Source organism: Struthio camelus, chromosome 28, assembly GCF_040807025.1.
Source record: "Struthio camelus isolate bStrCam1 chromosome 28, bStrCam1.hap1, whole genome shotgun sequence".
In the NCBI taxonomy this organism is placed as follows: domain Eukaryota; kingdom Metazoa; phylum Chordata; class Aves; order Struthioniformes; family Struthionidae; genus Struthio; species Struthio camelus.
Window position 1 is genome coordinate 2,645,629 of NC_090969.1, and position 19,919 is coordinate 2,665,547.

Below are 19,919 nucleotides of genomic sequence, written 5' to 3' on the forward strand. Positions count from 1 at the left end.
CACTCTCTACAAGCCCCAGCACCTTCCTTGGCATTCTCTACAGAAGATACCATTGGAGGCAGGATGCTGTGTAAATAAGGGCTCTTACTCAGTCCCTTTGGATGTACGGTTCAGCATGTATAGCTTACTCTGGGACTGGGAGCCAGGGCCCTTCTGTACACCTCAGGCTGTAATGATGCAGTGAGCAATTTCTCCTGCTGGATACACCAGAACACCCACCATCCAGAGGACCTCTTCTCCTGGGAATATTGGGAATAGTGGTAACTGGGGTGCACTGATTTGAGCTTGGGTTTGCCCTTCTCCTGGCAGGGAGTGGGAAGAGGCTGGTGGCCAGGTCAGACACAAGTTGGCCTCCTGCTCAGCACCACCCAGGGCCATGGAGAGAGCATTGGACCCCAGAGAAAGGCAGGACCATGCTGGGTGGAGAAGGACTGGCTCTGGGCTTGCCTCAGGAACAAGAACATCACTAGGAGAGGCCAAAGCTTTCCTACTCGCTGAGCAGCCTTGGTGCTGAAGTGTAGCTTGCAGCACAGTGTCTCAGGTTTTCCTTGCACTGTAAGAATACTTGAAGGCTTCAGCCAAAGCCAGTCAGTATCCTAAAGGTAGCACAGTCTCAACAGACAGCAGCTGAGGAAGGAGAGACGGTTGTCTTCCACTCACCTGGGGACAGGAAGGAGCCAAAAGGTTGAGATTATTTAGCACCAATTGCCTAGGAGTACTAGGCACATCTTGGGGAACTAACCACAGGTCTTCATCTGTAAGGGCTCTGAGTAGGCATAGACCCCCACTGACAAGCTTTCCTTTTGCTCCACAGTCACCATCTGGGTTCCCCTCTGTCCCGGGGACATGCACATTGGAAGGTGTGTGCAGTGGAGCAATACCAGGTGCTGGAATTACCAGTCCTCCTCCCGCTCTGGCCAGCCTGTAATTAAGACACACACATAATGAGTTTTGGCAAGGTTTGGGTGCAGCCTGTCTGTGAATTCCTTGGTGACACCATAGTTAGACTCCCCTCCCCTTCCTCCTCACTTGGAGGTGATCCACATATAGCAGGGAGTGTCAGGGAGCACCGGCATTCCCAGCTTGCTCTCTGGGACTCTTTGAAACATCCAGCTTGCTGTCTCTGGGACCATGAAGGTCTGGATCCTTCTCATCGAAGCAGGAATAACCTTGGGCTGCATATCTGGCAGTGAGTAAAAGAGTTTTGCTTCGGAAGAGGCTAAAACAACTCGTGCATCTGATGGGGAAGGGGCTAACGATGGGTTGAAAGTACCTAGTGCTGAGGACACCGCCATAAGCTGGGAGCTCAGAGGCACTGGGACAACTGGTGAGGCTGGATCCAGCAGAGCATAACAGAGGAAAGGGTGAGGGGTGTTTCTCGTGTTGAAGGGCTTCCTTGCACTATGGAGGGCTCAGTTGGTGAAGGGAGCGGTTTATCCTTCTCTCCAACAAGCTGAGACCTCCCTTGGGTTTCATCTGTGGCTGCTGCCTGACGCATCCCGATGTGCTTTCATCATACAAACCCACTTTCCTCTGGCTTCTCCATGCTCTGGGCTCTTCCTGTGCTGGAGGAAGGCCATGGGAAATATTTGTCTGATACCTTATCCGTAATCCCCCTTTTTGAGGGAGAGGAACAGCAGAGCTCAGCCATGTGCCAATCAGATGATGGCAATGGAAATGCAATGTGAACTTGGGTGTTTTGCTCTTCACAAGCACCAGATGAAGAAACCAGTCCCATTCACCCATGCAGAGCCCAACCCAGCTGCAGTTGTTCACCTGGGACTGGGCACTGGCTGTCTGGACAGCTGGCACAACTCCAGGATTAAGACATTGGAGTGCACTGGGGCTTCCAACATGAGAGAGGTGCAAAGCTGGGTTCATCAGGAACCAGGTCTCAGATTAGGCAGGCAAGAAACCCCTGAGACTGGGAAGTGCTCTGGGCTCCCATGTACAAACTAAGAGACAATACCAAAGCTGGAAACGTGTCAGTTTAGGACCTCAGCAAATGGCGTTCCATCAGCCATATTGTTGTCTGGACATATCCGCTGCTCTGCTTGACTGCCTTGTGCTGCATAAAGCCTTCCTGTGCCGTATGCTTTCTTAGTATGGTCTAACTGGATGAGAGAACATAGGGTTGAAATGCATGGCTCAGTGCAAACTTTGAGTGCACTTTTTTTCAAGTGAAGTGCAAACTTCACTTGAAACACCAGCTTTATGAGATGGGGCAGAAGGACAAGCACAGGCCTGGGTATCTGGGGCATTAGGGCATCAGGGATGGACATGATGGAGACTTGAGCTCAGGACTCTGTTAAGGTTGTTGTGAGGGGAGACAGGCCTGGAGACATGATAAGGAATAGCCCCATCTGTGTCACAGATAATGCAACGAGGAGTGGTTTTGGGGCATCAGATTTTGGCTCTGGGTTTACAAAGGAGTCTGCACATGACTAGCTGCCTTCAGCACTGCCATGCTCTTGCATAACATGTGAACTGTGATCTATTTGAAAGAAGAGAGTTTCATCATCATCCTGCCCTTGCCGGCAGGTTGTATCTGATATTTCAGAGGCAGACGACTCATCTCACGGTTATTGGTGAGGAATTTTGCAAGGCCAGGGCACAGGAGGAGCTGCTTCTGCTATTATCCAGCCATTGGATTGCCCTGAAGGCATGAGGATTTGCCATGTTTTAGCCTTGTTTAATGCAAGTACAGAAGTTATTCTTGCTTGAAAGAATAACTGGGGTACACTGGAACAAGGATTGACTGGCTGGGCAGGGAAGGAGGACCTGGTGGACAGCAAGTCAAACGAGAAATTGTCAAACCACAGCAAGTCCAGCAGTAGCTAAGATGGTCAGGGGGCTGGAGCCCCTGAGGTATGAGGAGAAGCTAATGGCGCTTGACTTTTTTAGCCTGGAGGAGAGACAGCCAAGGGGGCATCTAATGTCATTGCCCACTCCCTAATGAGGGTTAGAGAGAAGATAGAGAGGCTCTTCTCAGAAGCGCACAGTGAAAGAAGAGGCAATGGACAAAACTTGCAACAAGGGAAATTCCAATTGGACATAAGCAAAAAGAAATCTTCCCCATGAGAGTGGTACAGCTCTGGGGCAAGGGCAGAGAGATGGAGGGAATTCCATCCTTGGAGATAGTCAAAATTCACCTGGCTGAAGCTCTAAGCTACCTGATCTAATTGGCTCCACTTTGAGTGGGGGTGTTGGAGCAGGGACCTCCATAGGTCTCGATGTACTCGATTCTGCCTGTGATCCCCTGGAGCCTAGACTTCTCCAGTTACAGCAGCAACCCATGTCCAGGCTGGGAAGCAACTCTGCTCACAGCCTCCTTAAGCCCGTGGTGTTTGTGGGGTTGGGGGAGGGGGGGAGGCAAAATGCTATTGTTCCAGCTTTGTTGCGTCCTCTCTGGGCCAGTGTGGATTGGGAACCACAAAATTACTCAGCAAAGCATTACAGTCCCAGCTGCCATCTGGGTTGATAATGGGCCAGCGCACACTCAAAGAAAAGAGAGCGTGGCTGGGAAGCTGGGCGGCTTCTCTGGTTGTGGCCTGTCCCTAGGACACATTTCAGACCAGAGCTATCAGAGACATCACCCTATGCCTGATAGGTCCTGTGATGGACCTATCTGAGCTGTAACACTTCCACCATGTAGCAACTTCCCTTATCCTGAGTTAGGCAGGTTGGTGGTGGGAGATTTTGCCTGATCATCTCATAGACAACCTGGACTCATGGTTATATGTGGTTCAGAGGGATCTGGCAGACGTCAGGAATCTGTAACTAGATATTTGGGAAGTTCAGACCATCAATGGCTCTTTTGTTGAAAGTTAATTTGTCCTTAAAGTGGGCCCTCTTAGAGGCAGATTTGATTTCTTTGGTCTGTGTTTCTGTGGTGCGCAGCGCAGTGGGGTCTTGAGTCAGGCCTGAGACTCGTGGATGCTGTTCTGACACAAACCATAACTCATTTCCATGTGTAAAGCAAATCTGAGAGCCTCCAGGAAGGCTCTGTCATGTCTCAGAAATTTCCCCACACCTTGGTGAATGGAACCATTGAGGATATGGTCCATGTTTTCTAATTCGAAACTTTTGGTGGAAATGAAAATGAGTTTGTTCTTAGCCAAAAACTATGTTCGAGGAGGGATGGATTTGGCTGAAGAGGTAAAAATGAAAAATAAATATTTGTCTAGCTTTTTGTAGTCAAAAATATATTCTCACTGAATAAGCCAAATACAGACTGTCACATCTTACTGGGGGCCATTCTGAGGATTTGGTTGCTGAAATTGCATTTTGTCTTGCCTTGCCCTACCTTATTTAGAGAGAGCATCCCCACACAGAGAGCACATAGCCGGGACTGCTGGGAGAAGCTGTCGGTACCCGCTGAGGTCTCATTTCTGGTGGGAAAAGGCCTGCACAGGGGGCAGAATGCCAGGGTCTGGTCAGGGGATAAGTGATTGGTCAAAGGACAGGGCAGGAGGACGATCTTAGCTGCCATCATCCACATTCACCAGCCTGGCTGTGACGTAACTCCCAGGCAGCAGCATTAGGTATTTGCCTATGCAAATTTGCATATGCAAATGCACATGCATTTGCATACAGGTGAGTGCAGTCAGTGCGCACAGTGCAGCTGTCTGTGCTGAGCACCGTTGGTCGTGTCCTTTTGCTCTGACCACCATCCTTCAGCTGCAGCATTGCCAGCTTTCCCATCAGCAGTACCCAAAAGCTCTAGCAATGTCTCTAACTTGACCATCAAAAGTGGCAAAGAGAAGTGTGTGACCTCCCTGTAGCTGCCTTGCCATAATTAGGTGCTTGTCTGAATCACTGGCTGTGCAAAGGTAGAGCAAGCACCCTCCCGCAGTTGTTCCCCATGCCCTGCTTAGCCTTGCCTTATTGCGGTTGAGGCCAGGCAGGAAATGGGTCAGTGCTGAGCTTGCTCCTCCAAGGACTCTGCAAGGCTCCCAGTGTAAGCTGAGTCATTGCACATCCCAGTATCGGTGCTTTGCTGGGACTTGCTCTGGCAGCACATGCCCTAGGACCAGCAATCTCAGCAGTGACTTAAGTGTGGGCAGGTCCCACTTTGCACAATCCCTCTGGGACTGCTGCTGGAAAATGAGCCTAGATGCATGATTCAGACTGAGTTATTCTGACTTCTGTTTTGGGATCGAGTGGGATACGATCTTAGGGACAGGGATCCCAGCTGCCAACCCCATCAGAGTCCCAGACATCGCTGTTCTGCTCCATGGACTCTAGTGAGGCCAGGGTGCCTGGGTAACATGAGCAGCCAGGAACAGCATGCACCCCACAAATCGTTTGATGCCCATCTGCTCTGCAACCCTTTCCACTTCTCCCTGAACAAGCAGTAGCAAAAGTGGGAATAAAGTAGGACCAGTGGCATATTACCTCCAGGACCATCTCAAACAGCCCCTCCCTGCTAATGACCCTTTGACAGCAAGGCAAGAGGAATCAGCAGTGTGCCTTTTCAGCTAGGCCAACAACATCCTGGGCTATATTAGCAGCAGTGCAGCCAGCTGGCCAAGGGAGAGGGTTCTTCTTCTCTAATGAGCACTTGTGAGACCATATCTGGAGTGCTGTGTCCAGTTTGGGGCTCTCCAGTACAAGAAAAACATGGACACATTGGAATGAGTCCAGCAGAGACCACTAAGATGGCCAGGGGGTGGGGTGTGTGATGTATGAGAGACTGAGAGAGCTGGGTTTGTTCAGCTTGGAAGAGAGGAGGCAAAGGGGAGACCTTATTGCTGCGTACAAGTATCTAATGGAAAAGTGTAGAGAAAATGGAGCCAGACTTTTGGACATGCACAGTGGCAGGATAAGAGACAATGGACACAAACTGCAACAGGGGAAAGACCACTGAGATGATAGGAGATGGTCAATTACTAGAACAGGGCCCAGAAAGTATGTGGGTTCTCCATCCTTGGAGCAGGAGGTTGAACCTGTGACCCTAGACATTCCTTCCCACCTCAAGGATTGTGCAGCTCTAAAAAGCACAAATAATTCAGGTAAAGCATGAGATTACAGAACTGGCAACACAGGGACAGAGAGAAACCACTGAAGCACGACACTTGGAGTTCTGACCCCAGCTCTCCCCAGCTGCTGTATCAGGATATCTCCTATCTCATTCCTTTTGTCAGGAATTGCTCTGGAGCCTAAATTAACTGATGGGTAGCATGGAAGCAAAGATACTTTCCTAAGCACATCCTCTCCTGGCTGTCTCTGAATACAAACCAAGCATCTAGTCTCAGCTTGGCCCACTACAGCTTCTCTTTGCCTGACAGTAGATGTCCATTACCCTTCTGAGACATGGTACTTGTATTATTCAAAGCACAGCTTGAGTTGCTGGATTATTTTTAACTTTATCCCCATGTGTAATAAATCACATACTGTATGACGCATGTGTCATATAAATAGCTCATGAAAGATTTCCCAGTTTTCCCAAGATTGCAGAAAGACTGCCAGTTGGGTTGCAAATAAAGGTGTCTGGAATGTGGCACTCCTCCTCCATCCCAGAGACTGCTGGACCCTGGGGGACTCCTGTTCCTGCTAAGCCAGGCATTAAAGGGTGGATCAGAAAAAAAACAGTTAATGGGGGGGAGCAAAAAATGTGTTTCCTTGTGTGAAGTGGCCTGTGAAGGTCTGTGACACAGCGGATGTCTGCGGCTGAAGATGAGTGACCCACATGGAAGTGTGGCACAAGGATGGCTGTGAGGAGTCAACTGCTCACCCCCAAAATGCCACCCCTAAATGCTGACAAAGTTCAGTCAGAGCCAAGGTATCCCAAATAGCCCCAAGGTAGGAGCTTGGTCCTTTTGTCTCTTCCAGGAAGGCATCAAAGAGTGAATAGTGCCTGGTCACTGCCCAAGCAGCGTGGGCAGGACTGAGCGGGATGAGAACAGGACTGAGTGGGGTGAGATCGAGCTCCAGGCGTTCGTTGCTGCTGTTGTAGCGTCCAAAGTGTGCTATGGTTCAGGAAATGTGGAACCAGTCCAATACACAAACTAGATATCCCACCAGTCACATCAACAGCAGTGATGCCTTCTCCTCCCATTCCCTGCAGCTACATGGCCAGAGGGGGAGATGACCCCTAAGCATCCCAGCTCAGCTGTCGGTCTCCACCGACCACCAGACCTTTAGAGAGAACTTGCACTATATGTGATACCCCCACACACGGGGACCGCAGTGCTGATGCTGGCTGGGCACAGGAGGCAGTCCAAAAACCCAGGAAAGACCATCCCACATGAGTTCCTGTACACCCCCTTTCAGGGGCTCCAGGCCTGGCTGAGCTGGAGCACCTTGTCTCAGTCCCAGACACCCTCACCGTGGCCTTGGTCACAGCTGTTCCCTGCTTCATGCTCTGAGGCAGGAGGACCCAGACCTGCTGGGGCAGCTTGGGCAGTGACTACCTGAGGAAGAGAAGCTCCCAGGTCATCAGCTGGATGGGACAGGACTGTTGGTCCATCTTGCAAACCATGGTGTTGTTTCTCTCTCCCCAAGGTCTGTACACAGCCCCCGACTCCTGCAAGGGACGCTGTGAGGAGCCATACAATGAGGAGGACGAGTGCCACTGCAACGCCAAGTGTGAGAGATATCACAACTGCTGTGAGGATTATTATACATACTGCAGCCCAGGTGAGCATTTCTAGGAGAGGTGGGGGGTCTGCTAGGGGCATCTGTTGGCAAATCCGCTGCTCAACCATACCTATGACTGTCACTGCTGATGGGGACTGTGGGGCTGCCGGAACCCAGCTTTGGGGTATGAAGGGGCTAGTTACAAGTGCAAACCTGCCTGTCCTGCCATGTGGGTGTATGTTCAAACACACACTTGCCCACGCCGCTATGCATAAGTGCATGTGTGCATACATGCATATCTGCCTGGGTTGTCATGCATAAGCGTGTGCACAGATACGCTTGCATGTGCTGTTGTGCATGGGTGGGTGCACAAACACACCTTTGCGTGTGCTGTTGTGCATGGGTGGGTGCACAAACACACCTGAATATGTAAATGCAGCCTGCACCCACTAATGAACAGCCCAGAGACACAAGCGGGCTCTTCCATGCGTAGCTGCTTTTCAGCAAAAGTCCTGGGCCAGCCCCCTCCCCAGCCCATGTCTCTATCACCGTGACTTCTTTCCTCTCCTCTCTTCTGGGTCCATGTAGGTGGAGAATGGGCCGAAGAGGCAGAGCACACATACACCAGTGGTGAGTAGCTATGTTTCTGATTGAGGGCAATAAATAACTACCCACATTTCACCCTGCCTGTCTCTGGGCTGCTCGTTCCTCTGTGAACCACAGCTCTCCTGGATTTGATAGCATCTGGACATCACACATCTGTTTCTGGCTATAAGCACACTGATATCACTGTTTCCATTCACTCAAAGCCACCGTGTGCCAAAGCCATACGGCGTAGCAAGAGCCCAAACGTGACTTGCCTGGTTGCTAGTAGCATTATCTCATTTCACCAGACCCAGTGGCAACGCAGCATCCAGCCACATAGCCAGGTACTTCAGCCAGAGGCAGAAATAAACTGGCGCTTGCATCCACTAGTCACTGTGCAGCTAAACCATGGGAAATCGAGAGGCAGCTAATCCCATATGTCACATGTGGAAGATGGAGACTGATCCTGCCTATGTCACCCCATCTTTTCCTGAAGGGGTTCAATGGCTGTAACCCTATGGTCAGCTCTAGCCCCCAAGGCCTGGTAGGGAGTCTGTAATCCCTGCAGGTCTGCTCTTGGCTCCCAGCACACTCACTCAGCACAGTCAATGCCAGTCTGCCTCCAGAAAGGCTCAGAAATCCAGCAGGGCTGCACAGGGAGCACAGGGGCATGGGGTCCAAATGGCCTGGGCCAGAGACTCCCATCCTGACCCTCATGGGCAAGATGCCGTGGCCAACTTCCATCCCAGCCCAGCCTCTCCTGGGAGGCTGGGTGGTGGCAGCTGGGACCCCCAGCCCTCTGGCCTCCAGCTGCCACCACTCCCTGCGCCCTTAACCCTCCTGCATGTCACCCTGAGTGCTCAGATTCCACAATGTCCTGGGACTCTGCCTCGCTAGCGCCTCACTGAATTTTTTCAGAGTGGCTGGAGCTTGCAGCACCACCCTCATTTCTCTATTAGTGGGTAGCGTTCAGCCCAAGGGCACTGGGAGCTCCTGCCTGCTTACCCCCGCCCACTGTCTCTCCCTGCAGAGGGTTTCTCCAGAAGTCAGGATGCCATCACAGATGGGGACCTCCTGCATATCTCAGAGCAGCTTTACGAGGCAGATCACAACAAAGCTCAGCCGACTGACATCACCATTAACCCGCAGCATCGGGTCTCCTCAGACCAGACAGGTGACCAGGAAGACCACTCTCCTGAGCCGTGAGTGTGACAAACATTAGCATTGCTACAGGCATCCTCACAGGGTGTTTGTGAGCAAGGAGCCAGGACAGCAGAGACCCATCTGGCCAGTCAGGGCGCAGGGTTGGTTTCCAAGGGGAACCTCTGCTCCCCACTGACTGCAGGGTGACTTTCTCCCAGGCTCTACAAATACGTCAATGAGAAGCTCTTCTCCAAACCCACCTATGCTAGCTTCATTAAACTGCTGGACAATTACCAGAGAGCAACTGGCAGGGAGGAGGACGTCACAGCAGAGGAGCTGAAGGAACAGGACAACTTCCTCAAGGAGGTGATGAAAACTGAGCTCATGAAGAAGCTCTTCACTTTCCTCCACAAAAAAAGTGAGTGTGGAGCAAGCTGGTAGGATAGGGCCAACCAGAGTAGGACAAGGGGTTGGCTAGTCACCAGCACCCCTGAGCAGCCACTTTCTGCCCAGGCTCTGCAGCAGGCCAATATCCACTGGTGGGGACTGCTCTCCCTGCTGTATTTAGGATATTCCTTATTTCACAGCCCCAGGGATGCACTCTGCAGAGAAGTCACATCAGTCCCCAAAAGGCAATGCGCCCCTGAAGCTGAGTGGGAAATGATCTGGGAGGAGGCGGGCTGGAAGGGTACAGGAGCAGGCTCTCCGGGCCTGCCCACATATGTGGCAAATTGAATAGGGCAGCACAGAATTGCTCCTGAGGGAGAGGACCTGGCTGGTGGGGGCTGGGGTTAGGGCTGGGGGGTTCTGGCTTTGCCTTCCCAAGAGCTTCCATACTGCCACGCTTGGTCCCATCAGCAGCCAACTCCCTTCTCCCTGCTTTATGACTCTCCACGCTGCTTTGTCTCCAGACCGCTACAGCTCTGAGCAGGAATTTGTCACCGATTTGAAGGAGATGTGGTTCGGCCTCTACTCCAGAGGCAACGGCGAGCAGGACTCCAGTGGCTTTGAGCATGTCTTCTCAGGTAGAGCCCAAGTCTGAGCGCCTCCTAATGGGACAGGGAGCAAACAATTGCCTGAATGCAACCCTGTGCAACGCACTCTAGATGACCCTGCCTGAGCAGGGGGGTTGGACTAGATGGTCTCCAGAGGTCCCTTCCAACCTTGGCAATTCTGTGATTCTGTGAAACGGCAGTGCAGCTCCATGCTGTGGAGATGCCTCTGCAAGGGGATGGGCAGATCCCAACTGGGTGCCTTGCTCTGTGCTTGGCTGAACCAGAGAGCTGCTGATCAGCAGTGGCTGATCAGAGCACAAGCACTGCCTGAGGTGCCTGTCTGGGTCTGGGGGGACGTGGCAGACCCATCTGAGCATACCCTGGTTTGGGAAGGATGAAGGGAGGTATCCAGGGCCTCTTCCACATCAACAAGTAGGGATGGAGAGTCCCAGGCTCACTCCATGGTCTCATTTCCTAATCAGGGGAAGTAAAAAAAGGGAAAGTGACTGGATTTCACAACTGGATTCGCTTCTACCTTCTCGAAAAGCAGGGTCTCATCGACTACTTCAGCCACAGCTATGATGGGCCGGTAAGTGCTCCCACTAAGCTACACAGCCAGCAGCGCTGCACAAGCCATCAGCCAACTTGGCTTGTCCAGGTGGAGTTGATGCTGGTCTATCAGCCGGACCCCAAATGGGGCAAATCAGAAATCCCTACAGTACATGTCCTGAGATGTGTAGGGTCAGAGATGGTCACCCTGCCGTGTCTTCTTCGCTTTCATATGTGGACCTGGAGATGGAAGGAGGATGGGAAGGTACAGAAAAAATGATTGCAGTGGGCAAATGAGGCTTCCAAAACACAAGCGAGAGCAGATTTGACTTTGGGGCTTGGGGATGTACCCTGACAGCCACTGTACAACTATGCTGTACCCTAATGTTACTACTCCTTACTGACTGTATGGCTGCGGCTAATCTGGGGGATCCCAGCTCTGTCACAGCCCCACTCTCCAGAGCCCACATCTGCAGAGGCAGAGGTCTCACTGCTTTCATGCCAGCACTTTGCTTGCTTTGCGGGTGCCCTGGCTCTGTCTGGAAGCCCTTCAGACCAGCTGAAAGGTGCTCCTGACCTGTCTCCCTGAGGGGGGTATCCCTGGAGAGGGTATGAGGATGCCCCACTTCATATGCAGATGGGCTTTGCTTGAATTTGCTGCTCTGACAAGCAAACCAAGGAGCCTGATCCCCCGATCCTTCTTTCTTCTACTCTCTAGTGGAGCACCTATCCTGACGTGCTGGGGATGCAGTTCAACTGGGATGGGTTTTACAAAGAGGTGGGCTCTGCATTCATTGGCTGCAGCCCTGAGTTCGAGTTTGGCCTGTACACATTGTGCTTCATTGCTCGACCTGGAAGGGCGTAAGTACCAAACCTGTCTGGGTCCATCCTTCTGTGTCCTCTGGCCAAAGGGGCAGCAATGCCCTTCTGCTCCCCGGTGCCTGAAAAGGGGATTCCCACAGCATGGCTGGAGGATCGCAGGGTTAGGAGCTGAGCTCCTGGTCACAGCAAGCTAAGTTAGCCTCTGGTGCCTGAAGACACCCTCAGCTCTGCCAAGCCTCTTTAGGGCACAGGTCTAAGCAGAGTAACGGGTCAGCACAGGCATCACATATGGGCAGGGTAGGGGGTGGAGCCGTGCTGGCCTGTGGAAACTGAGAGCAAAGCAGGGAGTAGGGGGATGCAATTGCTGGATGAGGGGCTCAGGGATGGAGCAGGCTATAGCGCAGGCTGCATCCCCACAGATGTCACCTGAGCCTGGGCGGCCACAGCCTGAGCATCCAGACCTACACCTGGACCAAGTCCACCTACGGCAATGGCAAGAAGTACATCGCCACTGCCTACGTGATCTCATCCTGAGGCTACCTGCGCCCTGGCTGGGAGAAATGGGGATGGCTTCAGCCACACAGCACACCACCACTTTGGGGCATGGGGTACCCATTGCCATAGGCCCTCTGCCCTGGGAAGGACTGGTCCTGCCATGGAAGGCAGATGGCCACGCTGCAGAACCGGTGCAGTATGTGTGTGAGGCACTGGAGGGAGCTGGCCAAGACAGCTGTGGCCATGCCCAGAGTGGCTAATGTGGACACAGAAGAAGCAGAGAGGCAATGGTCTCAGCACCCCTCATTACCATCTAGTGTTGCATTCCCCAGCCACAGCAGAAGAGCAGTGGAAAGTGAGGAGCTTTTGATGGAAAGTAGCACTCCTAAGCTAAATAAATGTTGACTCTGGAAGGAGATGCATTCTTTTCCTTGGTGTTAGAGTCAGTGCTCATCATGCAGCCTCATCTCTGCCCCAGTGGAGATGCCATATGCATTACCAGTTTTGCAAGGCAAAAGGCTCCCCTTCCCCACCACTTCTGTGCCACGGACAGGACAGGTACTGGCACCAGCACTGCCCAGCCACTGGCTCAGAGTAGGTATTGGGACCTCCTGGGTATTTCTAGGCCCATTTCCAGCCCATGGGGTGCAGCACAACGTGCTACATGCCCTCTGCCTTCTCTCCACAGCCTCCAGCCACAGACCTCCCTGGCAGGGTCGATGTACCTGGGGAAGAGAGCAAAGCTTGTGCCTTATTTCCTTGGCCAGCCTGCAGCGTTGATTCCCCCACGGAGCCCTGCCCAGGGGTCTGAGACCATCAACACTCCCAGGGATGGGAGACTGGGAGGCAGGGAGCTGCAACCTGTGGTGCTGGCTACAGCCACTGCCTGGCCTGCAAGCAGCCGGTCCCGCAGCCGCAAGGTGGTGCTTGCAGCTCATTGCAGCACTGGCAGCCTGGCCCGATGGGGAGGGCACCTCACCTGGTCTCTGTGCTGCAGCAGCCCCAGGGATGCTCTCCCCATCTCAGCCTCCCAGCTGCAAATTGCCTGGGGAAACCCCATCCTCCCAATCTGCTGGTCTCACTCATTTTGCATCCCATTGGTGTTTGCCCTACGCCTTACAAATAAGAAGCACGTTCCTTTCATGCCCCAGAACAGATTATAGACTGTGGTACCCTAGGGATGGGCACGACCTATACCCCAACACAGCATGTTAGAGAGCTGTGTCTGGGCGGCCGTTTGCACCCCCCCCCACACCCTTCCTTTTTTGGTGGCCATGAGCATCCCAAGCCCTTGTCAAGGGGGGCAGTGATGCACCCCCCCAATCTGCAGCCATAGACAGGCAGCCCAGCTCTGTGCTTGCAGCATTACTGCTCAGAGCTCCTCTCTCACCCCATGCTCTAGCAGCCCACTCCCAGCTTTGAGGCCACCTCACCCTTGGGTGCCCAGCTCCACAGAAGGGCTGCTGAGGCTGCCTTGCTCATGCTGGACATGTCTGCATCAGGTTTTGGGAAGTTGCAGGGAGGTGGAGTTTGGGGACTGTCCTGCAAGGAGCTTACCCAGGATGTATGCCCCACCCCCAATATGCACAAATCTATGTATGTGTAAATACCTATGTGTGTGCATGCACACACACACCCCTATGCACAATACACACACATGCATGAGTACGCATACACACACGTGCACAATCCCATGTGCTTGCATGCTCAGACACACCCCCACACACTCATGCATACATGTTCACATACTGCCCTTAAGCTTGCATGTGTTTGCATGTACACACACGCACACACGCACACAAGCGTGCACAGACTGGGACTGTTCCTTTCCACCAGCAGCTAAAGCACCTCCCCACCCCGCATCTCGGCACACCATGGCCCTGTCCCTCCAGCTAAGGGCACAGGTTCCCACATCCCATAGCAGTCCCACGCATGGGTGAGTCACCTCCAGAGCCCCTAAACGACGTCTGAAAGGGGAAATGCATGCAGAGGAATCACTGTACAGATTGTCCTTCATACCCCCTTTCTGTGCAGATGCACACATACATAGTATCCCTCGTGTAGGCCTCGTGCATGAGGCTGCTCTGTCCCAGGGGAGCCAGGGGCGGCAGGGGGCTGAGGATGGCTGAGAGCATCCAGGACTGTGGCATGTCAGCAGGCAGGAGCCTCGGCCCCATTTACAGCCCCCCCCCCCCCTTCCAGGGACCAGTCCCTCATTCCCCTGGGTCTGCTGTTCCCATTGGTGTGCGACACCGGAGGGACAAGGAGGCAGGGCAAAGCCAGCTCCTGCCAACCAAGGTCAGTGCCACCACAGGTGCCGCTTACCCCTCCAGGATGGCACATGAAACTTGCTCTTCCACCTTCCCCCCTTCACCCCTGCACCCAGCTTCTCTGGATGCTGATGGGGGCTCAGCTCTGCTCCCTGCATGCTCTGAGCCCTCATGCCCTGAGCTACTAATGGGCTCTGCCCCAAGAAAAGGCCCCACTCAGGGACCTGGGAGACAGCAGAGCTGCTGAGACCCTGAGTCTCTGTTCCAAAGGCAGCTTCTCCCTGGGGACCGTCGCAAGGAACCTAGGGGGCTGCTGTAGATGCATCCTCCATCCTAGTCCAGCTGTGCTCTCTCTGGGGGCCCCGTGGCCCTCCCAAGTGACCCCATCCCAAGTGCACAAAGCTGGGGCTGCTCTAGGCTCCAGGTGCTTTCTTAACAAGGGAGACCCAGCAGCTGCCAAACTCTGGGGGACAAATTCACAAGACCAGTGGGGAGCAAGAAGGACAGAGAGGGAGTAAGCGGGTTACAGATATACTGCTCCTTGCCACTGCTTCCTGTGCAGGAGGGGAAGAGTGCCACAGGGGGAACACACAAAGATTTCCCATATGTCCATGGACTGCCCAATCTCTGCCTCAGGACAGCTTGGCCAAAGGCAGTGGCAGAGCCAGGTTGGCAAGCACCATAGCTGTATTAAGTGCCCCTCACCAGGCTGGCCCAGCGGCCTGGGCACAGCCAGGCTGGGGGCTGGCTATCAGATCCCCCTGGAAAATGATGCCATACGCTTGGGAGATGACAAGAGCCCCTTGTCTGCGCCGCCTCACCCAAGAGACTCCCCGCAGCACATGAATCCCATCATCCTCAGCCCCATGCAGTGACCCTCTCACACTTACCGTCCTGCATTTGGATACCGGGCTGTGGGCAGGACACCCACCAGCTCCAGGCAGCCCCCTGCCCTCCCCTAGCCTGCCTGTACTCCCGCCCTTTGCCACGGAGGCAGCAGCCTAGGTCCCAGGGTGGAGATGCTGCACAGCGCTCCCAGGCAGTGCCGCTGAGATTTGAGCTGCCTGACAGATGGCTGGCTGCAACAGTTCCTGGGGAAGGGGTGGGAGTCCCCTCACCATCTGCCAGGGGTCACAGGTGACCCCCAAACAGCGCCAAGAGGGGAAGGGGCATGCCAGAGCTTGATTTAGAGAAATGCGTTTGGAGATTTGGGACGAAGCAGTTTGGGGGAGAGGGGGTACCTTGGAAGGGTGCTCGTCGGCTCCCCTCAGTGCCTGGCAGCCTCCTGTGGCTGTTCTCCTTCCTGGCAGAGAGGACACTGCCCCTCTCCTTTGCCCTGGAGCTTGACATAGTGCTGGGGTTAACTGCATGAACTGAGGGAAGCTAAACTGTGGGATCAAATCCTGCCTCCACCAGCCCTGTGGGACAGCTCAGAGCACTGGCCAGTGTGGCTCGTGCCAGGTGGTAGATGCTCTGACAGTGGCCCAACTTGGTGGGGCAGATTGCAGGAGGCATCTGGCATCTGGCAGGGCTCTAGCACAACCCCTCCTTGGGGTGACGATGCCCTGGGGCACCCTTAAGCTTGCTCAGCTTCATCCTGAAGCTTCTCACCAGGAGCTGTCAAGAGGCAGCTAGTGATTTCCACTCACTGCAGGATCGCAAGGAGAAATAGCCCTGTGCGGAGGGGAGGGAAACACTGCACAATGGGTGGTGGGCAGTTAGCAGTGCATGCCAGAGGTGAGATGGTCAGGCTGTGCAGATGCGGAGTGCTGCTCCCAGCACGGGAGTGCACAGCAAACCCCGGACTGTCTTCTCTGATCTGGCTCCAAGCCCAGGCACTCCATCATGGTAGATGGAGGGCAGACAGTTTTCCCAGTCCTGTTGTCTACAGCCTCTACTCACTGAGCCTGGAGGAGGCTCATGGTCTCAAACACGTGGCTCTGCACTATGCAAGGGATAAAAGCCCTTCTCCCAGGCTTGTGGCCAACCTCTAGGAGCCAGGGCTGTGCCCAGGATGAGGCTGGGTGGGACATGGACACATCCAGCCCCATGTACCAGGCTATATCTTAGGGTTCAGTCCTTGAATTACCAACCCAGAGTCAAGAATTGCTCCAGAGCCAGGACTGGCATCAGAGCCCCATAGCCCACCCCAGGGGTAATCAACACCAGACCCTACTCCTGCTCCTAGTTCTGCCTCCCTCAGCCACTCCCATTTTTCCCACATGTCCACCTGCCCATCTTGCCACCTTTGGTGTTAGGCTCCTTGATTGCAAGATCAACCTTTCCTCTCTGTATAGAAGGATCCCAGCGCCTACAGGCATCACAAGTGGTTCAGGTCACCCAGGCACTAGGGCTGGTGCTGGTCAGGCAGTAACCCCACAGGCATGACCAGCCCAGTACCCCTGGGAAATCCCAACTGCTTTTCCAGCACCCACTTCTGGGATGAACAGAGACAAAAACCTAGTGGAGAACATCACCAGCCCTGGCTTGGTTTGCTGCATCGTGGTGGCTTACTGACCAGTGGTGGCTGGGTGACTGACCAGTGCTTGGGCAAGTTCAGGTAATACTCTCTGCGCTTCATCCACTTCCAGGAGGAAATTCCCCAGTTGCTGCATGCAGCGGGGGAGCAAGTAGGGCTTAGAAGTCTACTGCAAGGGCCCTTTCTAGATTTCTGCTGATCTTACAGGTCCTTCACCCAGCTATTCTTCTGCATCAGTTCAGGCTGTAGGTTGTGAACTAGCAGCCTGCAAAGGCCAGGAGGGACCATTCCCTCCAATCTCAGGTAATATTCAGTAGACCAGGTGGAGCAGAGGAAAGCCTGGTGCCAGCAGGTTTGGCTTGGTGCGGGGTTCTGCTCTTGGACTATCACATCCCACTCAAACTTGGCCCTGCCGCAGCCTTGAGGCCAGCACATCCCAGCCATGAACAAGGCAGGCCTGTTGGTTTATTCATCCAAGCCCATCTCCCCCAGTGCCTTCATGTAGCCATCCCGCACTGAGCACCCCACTCCTCACACCCCAGGCTCCCTGCCTGCTACCAGAGGGAACACCTCAGCACTCTCCTCACCGTCACTCACCACCCCAAGGACATCCTGGCCCTCACCAGGGGCAGCATAGCCCTTCTCATCTTCCTGCCCTCATGGCTGGCTCCCAGGATAGAATCCCTTCTGCAAAGAGAAAAGCAACTGCAGGGCCCTCTGGCTTTACCAAAAGTGTTGGAAAATCAAACAAAATGAGTGGAGAAGAAAGAGAAGGGCAAGAGAGGGGTGGAGAGGAGGGGCAGGTGTCAGCAAGCTGACTCCAGCCATCTGTTGCCAGCCCAGGGACTCCAGCCCCCCCCCAGCTCTGCATCTGACAGGGGCACCATTCACTCTCGGGGGTGCTCCGTGGCCGCGTCCCCCACCTGAGCACAGCTGAGTCAGGGAATTTCAGAGGGAGACGCTGGCCCTCCCTCCGCAGGGTTCATTGTTTGTGTATGTGTGTGTTTGCTGCAGTTGAGCTCGTGGGGACGGTTGAGTGACCGTTGCCCTCTGCTCTCTGCACAAAGCTTTTGCAGGAGGGAGGAACTGGTTGTCCCCTCTGCTTCCCCCAAAACTGTCCTGGCAGATGTGCCCCCTCCCTGCTGCAGCAATCCATGCTGTCCTGCCTCAAGTTCCAGGCCAGGAGAGCTGGCTGAAAAGATGCAGCTACAGCCTGGAAGCCTCTGTCGGGGAAGGGGGATCACTCTGAACATGGGCTTCATTCACCTTATCCCCTGTCTGGTCCACCTGAGAGCAAAACCTCCAGCCAGCATCACTTTCACCCTGTCCAGCAATTCTGCCTGCAGCAGAGATGCTCCTGCCACACTGATTTAAGGACAGCCAGATGCCAGGCACAGCTCTGCAGTGATTTTGAGCCACAGGCTACAGCAGAGGGTTGTTCTGAGACATGTCAGCTTCTCATGCTGTTCCAGGTACAGGGAACCAGCAGGGTGAGAAATAAGAATCTGGACATTATGGGGGCCCTTCCCTGCCCCTGCCAGTGCAGGAACAGCAGTGGTCCATGAACCTCACATATGGCCAATGTCAGCACTGCAAAGCCCATCTGAAGCCCAACTGTAAAATGGTCCTGCCTCAGTCTCCCTGTTCTCTTGCCCTTATGGTGTAAGCTAGCAAGTCTCTCAGACCACAGAGATGCACTAGACCACCACACCGGATGGTCTTTGCAGGGGAAACCCCAGCCTGCTAGCCTGACAAAGCAATATTGCCAGCTGTGGGATACCCAAGAACAGGTCAGAAACCATGCAGCCTCCTGGTGTGAAACACTGACCCTCTCCAAGCCCTGATGAGGTAAATCTGCAGAGTCTGCCAGGCTGGCTTCACAGCAGCTGGCTGTCATTGCATCAGATATTGCCTGTCCACACCTTGTTGATGGATCATGCGCTTGTGCAAGTGGATGTGCCTCCCCTACGGATTACCCACTTTGTGGATGCAAAAACAAGGCATTCTCTAACCTCAGCTGCCCCATCCCAGCAAGACTGGACTTGCATTTTATTCCTGTGTCTCTGGGCCACTCTAGGAGCAGCTATTTGCCAGGCCATATGACGCAGTAGCATGTTCCCGGGAGGAGCTGGGGTCTTTTCAGGTGCTATGTGAACTGCATGGGGCAACTATGGGCAAATGCCTCTGACCATCCACACCATGGGCTTTGGATGCATTCATTGCCAAAGTATGCCCCAAATGATGCCCCAGACCCCTCTCCCCCATATCTGCTTCTCCTTCAGAGACAGCTTGTGCCAGCTCATTTGACCCAGCCCAGGGCTCCAGGTCTCCAGCAACAGCCTTCTGGAAAGTATGGGATGCAACTGTAAGATGTGTGCTCAGCCGAGTGCCGTCAAGGTGGGTGAGCTTGAGCCTGCAGGTAGATCTGTCCTTAGCTCAGGCCATCTCATATGGGGATGTGCAAAAAGCAGAGACCTACGCACATACCAAGGAGCCTAGGAAACACTTCTTCCACCCAGCAGTGACTTCACTGCTATACATCCTATCCTTTCCAAAGAACAGTGGCTTTGCAGTGTAACAGAGGGATATTTTAATGCTGAAAAGATCTTACTTTGTTCTCACACTTGGAAATAGCTGAGCTGAGCTTTCTGCAGAGGTTCAGCTCTGATTTATCCTGGCAGGCACCGGGAAGAGCGCAGCATTATAAGGAAGGGCCCTCAGCAGCCGCAGCCCTGGGTACCACTACCAGCTCCTGGCCGGCAATCCTGGCCATTAGAGCTTTTGAAAAGCGAGGATGAAGAGGGCTACAGTTCCATCTGAGCCCCAGTATGGCAAAGCCTGCTGCATTATATACTAATCCTAGAGGCCTTGGGGACTGTAACTCTAAGTGGAGGCCCTCTAATCCCCTCCCGTAAATGATACGGCACTAACTACCCCGATGGGACTCTGGCCACATCTGGTAGGAGAGCCTGCCGGGAGTGCCCAGCTATACATTTTGCT

At 53.8% G+C, this 19,919-nt stretch overlaps 1 protein-coding gene across 1 annotated transcript; it reads left to right on the forward strand.

Moving 5' to 3' along the window:
• The first annotated feature begins 1,113 nt into the window (after positions 1 to 1,113).
• ENDOU (endonuclease, poly(U) specific) lies at positions 1,114 to 12,564 on the forward strand. Its single transcript, XM_068921360.1, has 9 exons — positions 1,114 to 1,189; positions 7,507 to 7,641; positions 8,170 to 8,211; positions 9,197 to 9,368; positions 9,528 to 9,727; positions 10,221 to 10,334; positions 10,787 to 10,893; positions 11,572 to 11,714; positions 12,095 to 12,564. The coding sequence occupies exons 1-9, from the start codon at positions 1,132 to 1,134 to the stop codon at positions 12,207 to 12,209; spliced, it is 1,086 nt and encodes a 361-aa protein (XP_068777461.1). The 5' UTR covers positions 1,114 to 1,131; the 3' UTR covers positions 12,210 to 12,564.
• The last annotated feature ends 7,355 nt before the right edge of the window (positions 12,565 to 19,919 follow it).

Bases quoted from the DNA above. Each gene is read 5' to 3' on its own strand.
- ENDOU (XM_068921360.1), top strand. From the start codon at position 1,132: ATGAAGGTCTGGATCCTTCTCATCGAAGCAGGAATAACCTTGGGCTGC. The intron at 8,212-9,196 runs GTGAGTAGCTAT...CTCTCCCTGCAG, and splicing joins AGAGCACACATACACCAGTG to AGGGTTTCTCCAGAAGTCAG. The intron at 11,715-12,094 runs GTAAGTACCAAA...GCATCCCCACAG, and splicing joins ATTGCTCGACCTGGAAGGGC to ATGTCACCTGAGCCTGGGCG.